Source organism: Thermobia domestica, chromosome 17 (assembly GCF_964235325.1).
Source record: "Thermobia domestica chromosome 17, izTheDome1.hap1.1, whole genome shotgun sequence".
NCBI lineage: Eukaryota > Metazoa > Arthropoda > Insecta > Zygentoma > Lepismatidae > Thermobia > Thermobia domestica.
Genome location: NC_137470.1, coordinates 53588120 through 53605246, shown reverse-complemented (window position 1 = coordinate 53605246; position 17127 = coordinate 53588120). Strand labels below are relative to the sequence as shown.

General features: G+C 37.2%; 1 protein-coding gene across 1 annotated transcript in view; it reads left to right on the top strand.

Annotated features, from left to right (window-relative positions):
* Positions 1-16965, top strand: part of LOC145674575 (uncharacterized) — a 48941-nt gene extending 31976 nt beyond the window's left edge. The window contains exon 3 of the mRNA XM_081744762.1: positions 15278-16965. Within this exon, the coding sequence (XP_081600888.1) occupies positions 15278-15604 (327 nt within the window). The 3' untranslated portion in view covers positions 15605-16965. The remainder of the gene's footprint in view (positions 1-15277) is intronic.
* Positions 16966-17127: the final 162 nt, after the last annotated feature.

The following is a 17127-nucleotide window of genomic DNA, read 5'->3' as shown; positions in this document are numbered from 1 at the left end:
AACATTTTTACTACTGGATGTGTGCTTGGCAACACAACTGGATAACGGAAGATTTCAACTTCTGAAAGTTCTGTAATTTTGGTTTTTATTCTGATGAGTTTGTCATTGTCTTCGAACGGACACAAAGATTTCATATTCTTGTTGCCAACACCCTCAAAGGAATCTGTTTGAACAAGTCTAATAACAGTCTTCTCTGCTGAAATCAATTCTTCAACAGACAATTCGTAGCTTCTTCTTTGCTTAGAACGACAATTATGAATAAATCTTTTCATCCAACCTATTATGCCAACTAATTTTTCGTACTTCGAAGGATACCGATAATACCAGTCACTGTCCTCCTTTCCAGCATTAAGCATAGCTGATGAGACCGTCTTTTTCTTTCCCTGTGTAATGATTTCTTCTTTGTACTCATACTTCTGATCTGGCCATTCCTCCTTGGGTCGTCGCAGCCACGAAGGACCTTCCCACCATTTTGACTCAAGCAGTTCTTCTGAAGTACATCCTCTCGATGGTAAATCCGCCGGATTCATATAGTTCCTGGTACGTAATGCCAAGTTTCTTTTTCACTTAATTTTCGGATTTCTTGCACTCGATTCCAGACAAAAGTATTCCATTGCTCATCTCGTTTAATCCATGCAAGAACTGTTGTAGAATCTGTCCAATAATAAATCTGTATACCTTCAAGATTCAAGGCCTCGATTACAGAAGTAGCTAGTCTCCCACCAATAGTAGCTGCCAATAATTCTAATCTTGCTATGGTTGATTTCTTTATAGGAGCAACTCTTGTCTTGGCTTGTACTAACTGCACATTAATGTTTTCTCTAGTAACAGTTCTAAGAAAAACTGCCGTAGCATAGGCTCTTTCACTTGCATCACAGAACACATGTAGACTACAATTTTCTGAATCTCCTTGGATACATCTAGGAAATGAAAGTTCTTTCAACAACGGCAATTCACCTACCCACTGTAAAAATTTCTTCCTTACTGCCCCTGGTACTTCTTCGTCCCAACTTAATTCCAATCGCCAAATTTCTTGCAAAAGGATCTTTGGATACAACGTCACTGGGGAAGTAATCCCTATGGGGTCAAATATCCTGTTTGCAAACGACAAAATAACTCTCATAGTAAGAACTTCTGGAATCAACCCGTCGCAGCATTCTGGTCTTATTGCCAAAGTGTCAGATTTTGTTTCCCACTGTAGACCTAAGATTGGTACTCCGTTGTCTTGCTCCATCTCTCCAAAAGAAGTGTGCTCCCACCCTCTCAGCTCAAATCCAGCTTTCGCCATTACTTGGGTGCTTTCATTAATGAAGTGATGAAGCTCATCTTCATTCCTTACGCTGGTAACGCAATTGTCCACATAAAAGAACTTCGAAAGCTGAACGATGACTTCTCTGGAATATTGGCTTTTCCTTCTCTTTGTTTTTCCATTTCTAACTTAAGATGATGTTCTATCACTGCACACAGCAAAAATGGACTACAGTTCACACCAAAAACTACACGCTTGTGACGAAATATATTTTCGTTTCCCTCCTGGTCAACCCACAAAAATCTCAAAAAGTCACGGTCTCTTTTACAAACACTAATTTGTAAAAATGCTCTCTTGATATCGGATACAACTCCGATTCTCTTTAACCTAAACTTTATCAAAATTGAGGGTATCATTTCGATCAAATTAATGCCCTTCTCTAAACACTGATTCAATGAAGGATAATTTTTCTCCCTGGCTGAAGCGTCGGAACGGTACGTATTTTCGTCGTACTGCTTTGCTTGACTACATGGCGATGAGGTAAATAATGTCCTTCTCTATCCTCTTCTTCTGCTGGAACTTCTTCTATTACCCCATCATATATCCATTCATTCAACACTTGTTGATAGTCTTCGTAGCGGTTTTCCTTCTTCAACTTACCAAAAAAGCGTATTCAATCTTCTTTTGCACATCTCAATATTACTAGGAAGTGTAGGATGTCCTTCTATCCAAGGTAACATTACTTCGTACCTCTTCTCCTCATTAATAGCTACGGTCTTATTAAAGTAATCCATTACTGCTTGCTGAACTTCCAATTTTGTCTTCTTTTGCGCAGGATCTGTAATACCAAGAACATCTAACCGCCATAAATCCGCTATAGATGCTTCTTTACAAAACATGGACATCGTTGCCATAGACGAGAATTTAACATCACCACATACTTTAACTTTGCCCATTAAAACCCAACCAAGCAATGTTTCCATAGCTACCAATCCGGACTTCAACACAATTCATTTCCCAGTAAAAAGTTTTCCTGCAATGTCAGAACCAATTAAAATTTCTACCGCGCCAGGGTTCCTGTCGTAAATTTCTACACTAAAATTTTTTAACTCCTGTATCCAAGGACCTTCAACTACTGACGTCACATTGCTACATATTGTATCTTGGTTCAGCGCTTCAAAATTGCATGCATAACCTCCTTTCAGACTATACGACCTAACTTGATAACAACTATGTTCATAAGGTGCAGAACAAATACCTCCGAAGAGTGCATGCGTAACACTTTCTTTTTTAACACTTTCGTATCCCATTTCCAACGCGGTAGCTGTTCGAATGTACGATCGTTGGGAACCTGTATCTATAATTGCTCTTACCTCCCTTTCTGTCTCTTGACCCCTTACTTTTACAACTAATGTTTGCAAAAACGTTTCGGCATACACGTTATTAGTTAATGTATTTTCAATAACCGGTTTCGTTACACTTTGTTTCACTGTACCGTCATTTTCCTTGTTACCTTTTGGTCCCCCGCACATAATGTATGAATGTTGTCCCATGCACTTGGCGCATTTTAATTTTACTCTACATTTACTGCTAACATGCCCCAGTTTTAGGCATTTGAAACAACAACCCTTTGCTTTTAACACCTTTTTTTTCCTCGAAAGACCAGTTACGTGCCTTCGAACACTCTTCGGTAACATGCAAATCACTACAAAAATACATTTCTCTAGGTCACCTTTACAATTAACTAACTCGGCCGCTGTTGGAACAGTTTCTGTGGGACTACTTGGATCCTTCCTTTTCTTGATCGCACTGGAAGTATCTTTCAAATCAAAGCCCGCAACTGCAAGTGCTATCCGCTCTTCACTTTCAACTTCTTTTCTCACAAACAACATTAAATGTTCGAGTCTATTTTCTACTGTAGATTCTCCATAGTTCGTAGTTCCTCTTTGCCATGCTCGAAAAAGTTCCTCAGGTAAACACGATTGCACTAGTGGGTACACCATTGCTGCGCATTTGTCTGTCGTTACTCCTAATGTACTTAATGCTCGTAATTGTGACTCAATTTTGTCGTACAAGGCACTGAGTTCTAATTGCTTATTAATGTTCAAATTGCTTAACACCAGTTCTAAAAGTTCCCTCACATACACTTCTACCAATGTATCTTCACGACCGAAACGTGACTTCAAACCTTCAATCACTTTCGGATAGTTTTCTTCACATAACGGGAAACTTTCAACAAATTGGCGTGCTCTTGAACCGGGTAGAGCAGCCTGAACTAAATATTGAAATTTGTCACTGTTTGCGATATTCGTGTCCGCATCGATTCGATTGAACTGACTCCAAAACGGTAACCAATTCTTTAAGTCACCATCAAACTTCTTCAATTCAATTACCGGTAACTTAATACCCCGTTTCTTACCTTCTGTCGAAACACTGTCTGTATCACGAGTTGAATTTGATGCATGCTTATCGATCAGCTCTTGAACTTTCGTACGAAGACTATAAAATGTCAGAACATACTTATCTTGTGCTTCTGTTTCCTGAACCAAATCATCTTCTTGGAATTCTTCTTTTAATAACAGTTCAATGTATTCATTGTGTGCTTCATCAACCGCCCTGTATTTATCCTCCAATAATTCAAAGTTCACTTTAATTTCGTCAATGTTCACATTCGCGGCATTACAACACTGTTCCACATTTTTTGCGATTTTTGTAAATACAGCTCTCGCCACTGTTCTCACTCTTTTTGCCTTCTCCATTATTTAAGCCGTTTTTCAGTCGTGTCACGGTCGCCAGATGTTACAATAAAACGTTAATGTTATCTTATAGAAGGCAAAAATACTATTTTTATTCTAACATTAGCACTTGCACTACAGCTGATACAAAACGAGCGAGCAAAGAAGCAAAGAAGAAAAACAAAAGAAGAACAAAACTCGGTACAAATGTTGCCATAACAAATCCAACAGTACGCCAGCTGGGAAACTATGCGCATGCACTATTATCTACCGGCCAGCCAAAGTGGATAACAACTTATGAGAAGGTTACGCCCTTACTTTATGAGAAGGTGATCTGTGCTCTATTGAAATTTCACAATTATATGGTATAATAACTAACAAAAAAATCAAAAAGAAAAATGGAAAATTGATAGTGATAGCGATGATGGAGAATGAGCCAGGTGCAAAGCACAAGATAACACATGGGCTTTGTTAATCAGACAAATGAATCTCTCTTCTGCATATGGTCATCTGTATGTGATGATGAAAACAGGGGAAGCCAAATTGAGTAGAAGGTGTTTACGGTGCAGGATATGATGGATGAAAGAGTGGAAGATGCTCATGAATAACATATTCAGATATAATTAAGAACGATGATTCTAACGGGGATAATGTGTACTGATAGAACGTAAAGAGTGGAGACAAGGAGTATGCTGATAGTCATGTGGAGTGGGGCGTAATCCAAGGTATTAGATACTGTATGAAGTAAAGAAAAATGGGTTTGGAAACGTTTGTTGATATTGGTGAGGAGTAGTTTTTCGATATAGTACTGTAATGTGGAGATAGTTATGCGTTGGTATAGCTCCATGGTGGGGCTAGCTTGGTAGTCGGACACGGAAAGCTATGTGGAAAATTAATTGTTCGATTATCAAAAGCTTTTGATAGAATTTAGATGACGCGGTTATCCACACTGTGAATCCGTATGTTAAGGCGTCTTTCCTAGTAAGATAGTGAAATCGTCAATTGATCCAAATTGGGCTGCTATTGATCCAAAAGGTTGCCCTTGACCTACAACTGGTGCGAGCGGTCCCGGGTTCGATTCCCGGTGGGGGCATTTCGTCGAAAAAGTGTAAAACGCTTTTGCAGACCAGCCACCCTGAATGAGGTTTTCCTGAGTTTTCCTCATTCAAACTAGGCAAATGACGAGGTGGTACCTAACTTTTAGGTCCCAGGCCGAATCCTTCCAAGCCCCATTCCTTCTTCCTTTCCTTTCCCCGGATTGTGTGCTCGCCGAGGGACGTCGTCCCTCAAAACGTGAAGGGCTAAATGGCCGTAGAAGCCGAAAGCCCACAAATCTAAATCCTAACCTAACCTTGACCTAAAACTACCTCAAAAAATGTTGACCCACACCCTCTCCCCTTACCGAATTATCGTGTCAGATATGCTCAAAATTGAATATTTTTAAATTTTGGTGTGGGTTATCGAAAAATTTTGAAAGTTTCACAGATTGCAGATACTATTTTGATGTAAATGAATTTTTCTTCGCAAAACCATTAATGCGTACTTTTTTTTTTGCGTGTTGAAAAAATCAAAAAAATGTAGGAAAATATGGGGGGGCAACACTCGTTGATTTTTCGGTTAAAAATTTATTATAACCTTAGGTTTAACATATATTTTTCGGGGCTTGAAAGTGATGGCAACATTATCAAATATAAATAAAACTGAAAACAAACGTGTTTTTCGCAGTTTTTCCATCATCTTGTTGCCCTCAAGGAGAGGGCCTCTTCAAACACTCCTTTGCCAAAGTTGACAATTTTTCTTTCTTTTGCATCCCTTCCGCTTCGCCTGCTTCGAGTGTGTCCATTTCGGGATAGAAACACCAAATATATCTCCATAACAGTGCTTCCAACTTAACCGACTTTTGCACAACAAAGTTACACACACTTCGCGTCGGCTAAACGTATCTATTAGTTCTTGCTTCATTGGACGCACAGAGTGGCGCTCTCTACCGCGAGCTGCTTATAACTTTGTTGTGCAAGAGCAATTGAAGCGGAAGGACTGTTACGGAGATATATTTAGTGTTTCAATTCAGATAGGACACAATAAAAATAGCCGAAGAATGACAGAAGCGGAAAGGATGCAAAAAAAAGAAGAAGAAGAAAGAAAATTGTCAACTTTGGCAAAGGATTGTTTGAAGGGACCCTAGCCTTAAGGCCAATAAAATGGTGGAGAAGCTGTATGAAAAACAAGTTTGTCTTAAGTTTTACTTATTATTTTCGACAATGTTTCCATCATTTTCAGGTCCCGAAAAAAAAAATATATGTTGTACCTAATGGTATAACAAATTTTTAACAAAAAATCAGCGAGGTGTGTCTCCCAAAAATTTTTCTACATTTTTTTTGAAATTTTCAACACCCAAAAAAAATAAAGAAAATACGCATCTACGGTTTTGAAAAACAATACACATTTACATCTAGATAGTATCTACAATCTGTGAAACTTCGAAAATTTTTCGATCACCCCCACCAAAATTTAAAAAAAAAATATTGAATTTTGAGCACCTAGATACGATAACTTGGTAAGGGGAAGGGGTGGGGATAAAAACAATTGAGGTAATTTTAGGTCAAGGATTACCTTTTGGGACAATAGCGACCCACTTTATGATCAAGGGCAGATTTTACTATCTTCCTAGGAAAGATTCTTTGGCCGTAGGAAAACTTTGTATGTATTTACGATCCTCTGTGCAAACTGTAGTCAAACTGTAGTGTAAAAGTTGGAGTCAAACTGTAGCAAAGGTAAAGTTCGTGCTCCCGTTTCAGGAAGAATATTTGCGTTATCTCTGTGTTTTATCATTTCCATTGTGAACCCAGTAGTAACGTTACAGCTAGAGTTCTGTGTCTGACAACGCAACGCTCTATATATCAAGCTGGAAATGTTGTGAAATACCGTTATTTTTTGTTGCTACATTACGTACTCTTAATATAATTTACAATGCTCAACACGGATGGCAAGAAATCAGTGAGGGTGACTTGAACAACGTCATTTCACGCGGGAGAAGTGTGCCAAATCAGGTGCCCCATATTTTGTTATCGTGTTGTGTGGTGATTGTACAGACGAATGCTGGTCCAAAGTGCAGTGAACAGAAAACAACGTTTAAAGTGTACTACCAAAATATACAAAGCATTAAAAACGAACTTCAGATAGTGTTATTAGTTGCTGGAATATGACTGTTAGTGAAGAGTGAATCATAGTTGAATGATCCGGAAAGGAACAGTGAAATGCCTTTTCACAAAGAATTCTCTATATAGAGGAACGAACGCAAGAACAGAGGGGGCGGAGTGTTATTATGTATTACAATAAATGGAGCAGGAGAGGCAGAATGGTCTCGTAAGTGTGCGTGAAATCATTTGAGCCGGGGAAAGTCTGTGCAAAAGCACAAACTTCAACCAGTGTGTCTGCAGATCACATAGAAACAGTCATCGAAGTTTACTTGAAACATGCCACGAATCACTTTCAAATAACGTCACAAGGTAATAAAGTTGTTCATTTTGGTGACCATAACTTGGGCTTAGAATGGATCGACAGTAAATATCGGATAGCATCAGACACAAATGAGACCCGTTCTTCGACTATTCTATTAAGGGACTCGATTTGAGATAGTACAATATGCATAAAGCTCGTAAAAATAACAGCTTAGATTATGTCTTTTCTACTTTTTCGACAGAATGTATCATCTCATAGAAAAAGTTACATCTCTTAAACCACGAATCTCTAGAAGTGACCTACCGCGTACCTTATCATAGTCAATCCCCAAAAGCCAGCAACCCAACTCAAAACTAAAGCTTCTACCTGAATGGGGGAAGGAACTTCCGTGAAATTTGTAAACTTCTATAGATGTTACCGCGGACGAATTTACTAGAAGGAACAATGTACCTTTCACTGGATTCCTTTGCCGATGTTCACAGAACAGTAAAAGAGTTTGCACTGTTCATAAAAGTAAAAACGATGGAATTTCCAACATGGCACGTCAAAGAGACTCGAGAAACATTCCGAAATAGGAAAAAGACTTGGGAACTGTGGCGTATATTGCCAAATGTATATATATATATATATATATATATATATATATATATATATATATATATATATATATATATATATATATATATAAACTTTTCAATATATAAGACATCACACGAAAAAGCTATTGAGAGGTAAATACCTACTAGATTTAAAATATTCAGACACTAACATCAACAACACTAAACAAGAATGGTTTCTTCTCAGACCTAGATCTAAACATCTAGCATACATCCTCTGATGTACAAAGCTCTATCAAGTGCAGAAGATGAGGAAAGAACAAAATTTTAATGAATAGTTTTGTAACAAATTCTAAAAAAGCACAATGAACGTACCTACATTTTTAATTCGTTATCTCATTTATCAATATAAGTCCTACAGAGGCCTCAGGGAGCCTCTCGCATTGACAATACAAGCTAGGCCTTTCTGTGTTCGACACCATCTATTATCTCTTTTCTACTTTCGCTCATTTTTAATAGTTGTTTCAGGGAAAGTTGTTTCCCTCTTCTTGCAAAACACCGCGTGTCTCCCATTTTTAAATCTGGATTGAAACATCACATGTCATCCTATAGCAAGATCTCGCTTCTCTCAGACACATCGATCGTCTGCGAGAAAATTAGCAAAGACAGAGTTTTCAATTTCACCTCTCCCTATCTTAACACAGCTCAACATGGTTTATGTCTATAGCTCTTGCTTCACCATTTAATCACGCTGTACATTGTGTTTGCAAGAATGCAAAACTTAACGCCATCTATCTCGGTTTATCTAGTGCCTTCGATTCCACTAACCATTCTTATCTAACTTACAAAATTTCCAATACATTATGTGTTCATGGGCCATTCATATCATTGTTGCATAGAGAGTCGTCTTGGTAAGATCGATTTCTAACTCTTACATCCGGAGAAGCACAGGAAGCGTAATTCAAAAACTCTTATTGATATGGAACATGAATGACTCGACTAGCTGCTTCAACTTAAATTTTAAGAAAATGCACTTATTTCCAGAAAACTGCAAAGTCTTCAAAGAAGTGTACAGAATAGAGGACCCCGAGCTGCTTCAAAGTGACATTGATAATATTTCCTTCTGGTGTAACACACGGCTTCTAAAAGTTCACCCCGATAAGAGTAAATGCTTAACATAACCTCAGTCGTAAAGAAAAATATTACTACTGAAGAAAAATACTTCATAAAACAAAATGATTTGGCTATCTCAAGAATCAATACACATAAGGCTCTCGGAGTTACTTTTAACACAAAACTAACTTTCACAGAACATACAAAGACTTTCACTAAGCATTCAATGCGTCTTCCAAGACCTCTGAACAGATCAACATAATTACAGAACATCTCATAACTAGCAACTTCCTACAGAGGAATAATTTTACAAAAACTTAAACAAACTTTAGTCAACTACTGTGAATAATTCTCCTTATCAATCACATATTATTATTATTACTATTATTATAGCTACTATGACTACTGTTACTATTATTATTGCATTATGCTATCATCTCTTAGATTTGTGAACTTCGACAAAATATCTTGCCACACTCTTGAAATGAAATGAAAAATGAAATCTTTGAGTTTTACGTCCCACGATTATGCCGTTTAGGCTAAAGGAGACGGTGATGGTGAGAAATGAATGAATGAAATGGTGGAATGAAGAAAGTGGGAGGAAACGGGATAACCCCGAGGAAACCCACGCACACGGCGTTCGTCCACCACAAAGTTCACTTGGCGCGAGCTGGGATCGAACCAGGGACCCCTTGCACCAGAGGTGAACGCTCTACCATTGAGCCACCGCGGCCTCCTGCCACACCCTTGGTACGTACAAAGTCTGTCATCTCTATGTTAGCATTTGTCTTAAGGAACGTGTTATTGACGAATTTTTCGCACTTGTATGAATTGCCATGTGCGTAACCTGACTACATCCTCTAAAGTACAAGCATAATATTTTAGTAAATCGCGTCACATATCTTTTAATATATTTCCACTAACAAAATATGGAATTAAAGTAAACGCTTTTCACACTTTTGACACCCATTTTTTACCTGTATGGGATAACATGTCTCTCCGATACAAAACTTCGACTTAATCATTCTTCATAATTTTGACACGCTCAATTCTCCAGATCTGTAATAATAAAACTGTTGCCAAATATGAACTTGAATGAAATACACCATTCCCTTTTAGAACGATTTACTTTCTTAATTCCGGTAGTAATGTAATTCCCCTGTTTATTTTAACATGTGCGTTGCAAAATTTGAGCTTCGTATTCACGATCTTTTCACGTGAATCCTGCCGTATGTGAGATTTTCATCTGTATGTTAAAATGTCTTGGAATATTTGAAGGTCGAGCAAATACTTTTCCACACTCAGCGCATGTGAGAAAATTTTCACTTATGTATATTAAAATTTGTGCTGCCAAATTTGAATGCGAAACAAATTCATCGCACAATAAAAGTTTCACAACTGTGTATTTCTTCCCAACCTTGAATGCAAACTAAATCCCTTCCCATATTCTCGACTTGAATGAGAATTTTCAACTGTGTGTATCAAGATGTGTAACCGAACTTGAATGCCGACTAAATCACTTTCCACCTTCATTGCACGAGTGAGGTTTTCTTGCTGTGAGGATTAACTTGTGATTAGCTAGACTTGAAAGTACCGTAAACCATTTTCTACACTACTAACGTTTTTCTGCTGTGTGGATTAACCTGTGTCTTGGCAAACTTGAATGTTAACTAAATCCATACCGCACTCTGGGCTAATGTGATGTTTTTCTCCTGTGTGATTTAACACGTAACCTGACAAGTGTGAACGATGACTAAAAGAATACCACACTCTTCGATTGTGTGAGGGATCTCGCCTGTGTGTATTAACATGTGTGTAGCAAAAGATGAGGCTTTTGTGAGGCTCTTCTCTTCTGTCAACATCCTATAAAATCCTTTCAAATATTCTATTAGTAAGATTGACCCCATATGCAGATGAAGTTATTGGAGATTGTCAGTGTGGATTTAGACGAAATCGATTAACTATCGACCAAATATTTACCATTCGCCAGATACTCGAAAAAAGTGGGAATACAATACCCTGGTACATCAGCTATTTATTGATTTTAGAAAGGTGTACGACTCGGTTAGGAGAGAAGCATTATACAACGTTCTTAGAGAACTTGGAATACCGAGAAAGCTAATTAAGATATGCTTAACCCCAGTTTTATGTCGTAGGGTCTCCAGACCCCAAGGAATCATACGGCTTGATTATTTTTTCATTTTGTTAGTTAAAACACTGTACGTTTCTGACATCTTCAGAAATTCAATTTTACAGTTTATTTTATGACTATAACAAGTTTTCTTACCCCTAAGCCATATTATTTGACTTAATTGTAAATCACCCTGCTTTTTCTGTGGGAGTCAGTTTGCTAATAGTTACGAAGAAATTTTAAACTAGGAATGCAATGGATATACCCGATTGCAATGAAATGAGCTGAGCGAGCTTAAACTACGTAATCAGTTTATTCTGACTTTTTCAACATCTACACATACTCTATCAGCGTGCTAAGTTTGGTTGAGATCGGCCAAACCGTCTAGGAGCAAGCGTTTTTCGGTAATTATTCCTCGATGGTACATCGGATTTTTTATTTCGACCTATGTTGTCACTCAGCACGACATACTCTATCAGCGTGCTAAGTTTGGTAGAGATCGGCCAAACGGTCTAGGAGGAGTTCGCGGACAACCAAACGGCTAACCCGAGTATAAGAGCTTCGCTTCGCTCAGCTCAATTATATTAACGACACTTTCTGACAATTAACCTCGTGTAAAATGATTTCGAAATAGTTCGTACTTTTTCTGTTGATGACAGTGAGGGATCTAACCCGGAGCTGGGTGGCCCAGGCCCCACCAAATTTTTGAACGTCAAAAATAATTGAAGCTACTATTTATATATATATTTCAAATGAAAACGGCTTGCGTGAACTCATGATATTTCTGTCATAGACTGGAATCTGGTTGCCCCCAACCCCAAGTTTTACCTCCTAGATCCGTCACTGGTTGATGGTGCTAAGGGACTATAGCGATCTGTCTGTTGCAAGGAGGAAAGTACTAGGAAAAGCAATTTATATATTTGTCATTTTAACTTTTCTTTTACCCTAATAATAACTTAATGTTTCCAAATAAGGCTGGCGGGAGAAAGTTTGTCTTCTTTCAGCGTATTTATGTGTGTTAGTTTACCACCAAATCGACCAAGCGGCCGTACCTAAGTTAGGCAAGTTAAATATCTTCACCGGTATATTCATTTGTAGGTAGCACAGTCCTACCTTCTACATTATCACTGGAATTTTACCGAGTGACGTAACCATTGACAATCTAGAAGGTAGGAATGTGTTATCTACAAATGAATATACCTGGCGTCCACTGGTGAATTTATTTGATCGAATTGGGAATACGCCCATCCAGAGTTTGACGCGTTCAAAGTAAACAGAAAGTTTGATCGTGTATAACTGATCTTAGTTGATCGCAATTTCTTCCAATCTGAGAAGAAATAGTTAAGAATTTCTTAATTTGTTAGTGCGACCGCTGTTTTCGTCTCTCCTTGTAAGCAATCATTGTAGTGTAGTGTATGCCTAATTGGTTTTCCGAACAATTAGCTTTTCGGATGAAATTATTATGAAATGAAATTATGCCACAGATGAGATTTCATCTAATTTTAAGGTTTCTTCGATTCGATGATAAAGAACACGCGCAAATAGACTGAAAGAAGACAAACTTGCCCCCATCAGATTTGTTTGGGAATGTTTTCTTGCAAACTGTAGGAATTGTTTTATACCAAGTAATTATGTAACAGTTGAACAACTGGTTCCATTTCGTGGTCACAGCGGTGTCGTTCAATCTATGCCTAATAATCCAGATAAATATGGCATAAAAATAGTTTAGTTATGTGATGCACTAAACTATTTTGCACTGAAAGGTTATGTATACGTAGGAAAGCAACCAGGAGGTACTGTGGAGAACAATCACGCTCAGAATGTTGTGAAGAAACTTTCATAACATTTGTTCAAAAGTGGAAGGAACATTACTATGAACAATTTATTTTAAAAGTGTTGAACTTGTTCAGTACTTGCTACCTGCTGAATCTCATTCTCGTTGGAACGATGATGAACAACAAACGTGAATTCCCCGACATTATTCAACCTAGTAAATCTCGTAGCCTATTGAGATCTATCTTCGGATTCAACGGTGACCTAACGATCGTAAGGTATTCACCTAAGAGAAGCAAAGCTGTGATTTTTGTCAGCACCCAACATCATGATACCGCTGTATCTGACACCATAAGAAAAAGCCAGATATAATTCTATATTATAACAAGACCAAAAGGATGGTGGATAAATTTCACCAAATGGTGAGAGAATTCACAAGAAAACGGCAAACAAGAAGGTCGCCATTAGCAGTGTTCTCAAATATGGTAGATGCTTCTGCGAATAATGCATCTATAATTTTCGAGATCCAGATTTATCGAATAAACCCAATGCGAGGCGTAAATTTTATCCAACATTGCCGAGTACATGGTAGAAAATCACACGCAGCGAAGATGCGAGATGTCAGCTTGATTACCAAAATCAGTGACTGCTGCAATGAAACATTTCGGAGTCTCCAAAACTGAAAACACTTTAGCAATTTCAGCGTCATCTGCAAACAGAAGAAACCGTTGTCATCTTTGTGATAGGAAGGACAGAAAAAGTATACTAGTTTGTGAAAGATGCAACAAACATTTCTGTGCAGAGCAACAAGCACTTACTTGTGCAACATGTAAATAAACGTGAAAAAAGCTGAGTTCTCCTGTAAGAATGAGAAATATAATGAAATGTACCAAATATGAAATTGTAGGGTAAAGCATACAGTCATTGGCCATCAAATAGTGATTGGCCAAATTGCGATTAAAAGTACAATAATAAGGACGTGCTTCGAAATTTCTCGTAATTATGTTGCTGAAGCGGACGGCGATTGTCTTTTCTTTGTTTGTAAATCGTCATTCTTCCGCAAGATTGCACCTTTGTAATGCTAGAGTTTCGGAAGTGAAGACATGTGCGGAACAGTCTGAAATCTAGGTAAGTCTTATGAAATTCTTAAGGATTCTTCTAACAATAAATCAATCGCTTTCATGATTTAAAGTTGTTTTTCTTGTGGTAATTGATAATGGATTTCTTAAGCTTTGAAGCACTATATAACAGAATTTCTGATATCTATTTTTTTATTTTCTTCATTTTCGGGGGTGGCTAATAACTGTAACCTGATTACTCTTCATTTACAGTCATTGGCCACGTATGCCAATTACTATGTATTTGCGCACTTAATAAATATGGCAATTTAAAAATATTCTGAGCCTTTATTATGCACTTTATGAAACATATCTTTTTCTCACGTTAATCTGAATGTATTTACCAGTTGTTGGTATGGTGGCCAATAACTAAATATATCGGGTGGCTAATCACTATGTACAGTTCTGATTTCTCGATTTTCTGTTTCTGGCTTTGCAATCGTAATCGCAAGAATGCCAAAATTTGCTAAAATACCTTACGATAAGGATATTATAGAGAAGGCTCTCAGTGAGTTACATGAAACAAAAGCATCTCAGAGATCCATAGCAAAGAAATATGGAATTACAAGAGCTACGTTACAATATGAGATAAAGAACTCCGATTGCAACAGCAGGTTTGGTCTTTCCCCTATTTAATCTAAAGAGGAAGAAGAGACTATTCTTCGGTAAGCCCAATTGATATCTGCATTAATACTTATGTTTCTACTTAGGTCTACTAATCTATGTATTCACTTACAAAAACGGAAAATACAGAAAACTGCATTAATATTTCGATATATTATTATTAGCATTCACTCTTTCATAGTATTCTTCTCAAGCAACTAATTGGAATCATTAGCTACTTTTAATTAATATCTTTTTTATATTCCAGGGTTTATATTTAATAAAAGTTGAATTAGCATGCTTTAATATCAATCTAATTCAAACTGCATGGAATCAAACATTAGTCGACCATTAAGAGATGGCAATATTAGTATTGGTGACATTCATAGCATTATTAAACGTGATTTCTTATGTTGTTGTTGTCAGATTAGAAATTTATATCGGAAACCTAAAATTTAATGATAGGGCCTACATTTATAAACTTTATTTCTAGTTTATTAGAGAACCTAATTTATTTTCTTTTTACAATATTGCAGGCTTTTCTAAAGAGACATCCGAAACTGAGTCAGCGCACTGCAGAAGATGTAACGTACGCCAGTGCTTGTATAAGTGAGAAAGACATTCGCAGTTGGTTACAGGAAATATACAGTTATTTACAGGAATCAGGACTGCAAGACATCCTAACACAGCCATGGAGAGTGTTCAACGGAGATGAAACTAATTTTCATGTCTGCCCTTCGAGTGGTAAAGTTCTTGCATTCAAAGGTGATAAAAACATTTACGACGTAAAAACGTCCCCTTCCAAAGAAAATCTGACAGTGATGTTCTGGTTCGCTGCCGCCGATGATTGTTTATCCATATAAAACAATTCCAAGTGCAATAATAAACTCTGTTCCTAAAGGTTGGGGAATTGGCAGAAGTGAAAACGTTTGGATGAAATCTGAAGTGTTTTATCAATATATAGCAAATATATTTTATCCTTATATTGTAAAAGAAGGGATTCAGCTCCCTGTCATCCTCTTTGTTGATGACCACAAAACTCACTTGAAGTATCAGTTAAGCCAGCTTTGCAGAGAACTAGGAATAGAACTTACTGCCCTTTACCCAAATTCGACACGTATTTTGCAACTAGCTGATGTAGCTGCTTTTAAACCAATAAAATCTGGTTGGAAGAAAGCCGTTAGCGATTGGTACAGGAAAAATCCTAATTGTGTACTCACAAAGGTAACCTTTGCCGAAGTATTAAAGAATGTAATACAAACTTATTTAAGACCTGCAGTAATCATTAACGGTTTTAGAGCATGTGGGTTGATACCTTGGGATCCTAATGCCGTTAATTATTCTAAATGTCTAACAAATTCAGGAACAAAAGTGAGCACAAAGTTAACAGAAAACACTCCCGTTCTTTCATTTGAGAAATTTTGCAGTATTGTAGGTAAAAATAAAATTCAAAAATTTGAAGAAAACGATAGAAATGGCCTTCAACAGAAAGATGTAAATGAAGAGAACAATTTTGTCATCTTGTACAATATATGGAAATTTTTCAATCAAAACCATTTGAGCGTAACTAATAGTGCTGATGAAAAGAGCCTGAATGCAACACAACAAATACAGACGAATATTGAGAACGATGGTTATGTGCAAGATGAAATTGTTCACGAACAGAGTGAAAACATTGGAATAATCGATCCTTATCAAGCACTAGCAGTGCAGTTTCACCTAAGAAACAGAAAGCTCTCTTTTGGAAACCCAGCATTCCAAAATAATTCAATACTTGGCCTGGCCCGAAACCCCTAAAAGAAAAGGAAAGAGGAACATAGAAAGAATGCCTTATGCAATAACGTCAGAAAAATACAGGATGTTATGTGAAAAGAAGCTAACAGAAAAGGCTAAATTAAATTAGAACAAAGAACGCAAAAAGAGAGAACGAGAGGAAACTAGAAAATCCAAAGCAACGATGAAGTCACTAGCCCCAAAAAAGAGAACAAAAAGAAAATTAGATCTCAGTAACACATTCGAAAGTGGTAAGAAATGTTTTGTTTGTAAAGGTAGCGATTCTAAGCATCTGTTAATCTGTAGCGAATGTGATAATGCGACTCATGAATCATGTGTCCCCAGAAATCATCAACCAAACATTCCACTCTCACCAGATGATGATATTTATGTATGCCACAAGTGTTTCCACATTGATGATGAAAGCAACTTCGAGATTGGTGACAGTGATACAGAGTCATTGGCTGAAATATTGGAACTAATTGCAAAAGCTAATTGAAAGAGTGTTACAAAAAGTATGATATGAAAGAAGGACTAACTGTAGGAACTGTTTATTTATTTTTATATTATATAAGCCTAATTTATATAATATTCAAATATTTTTCAAGTAAAG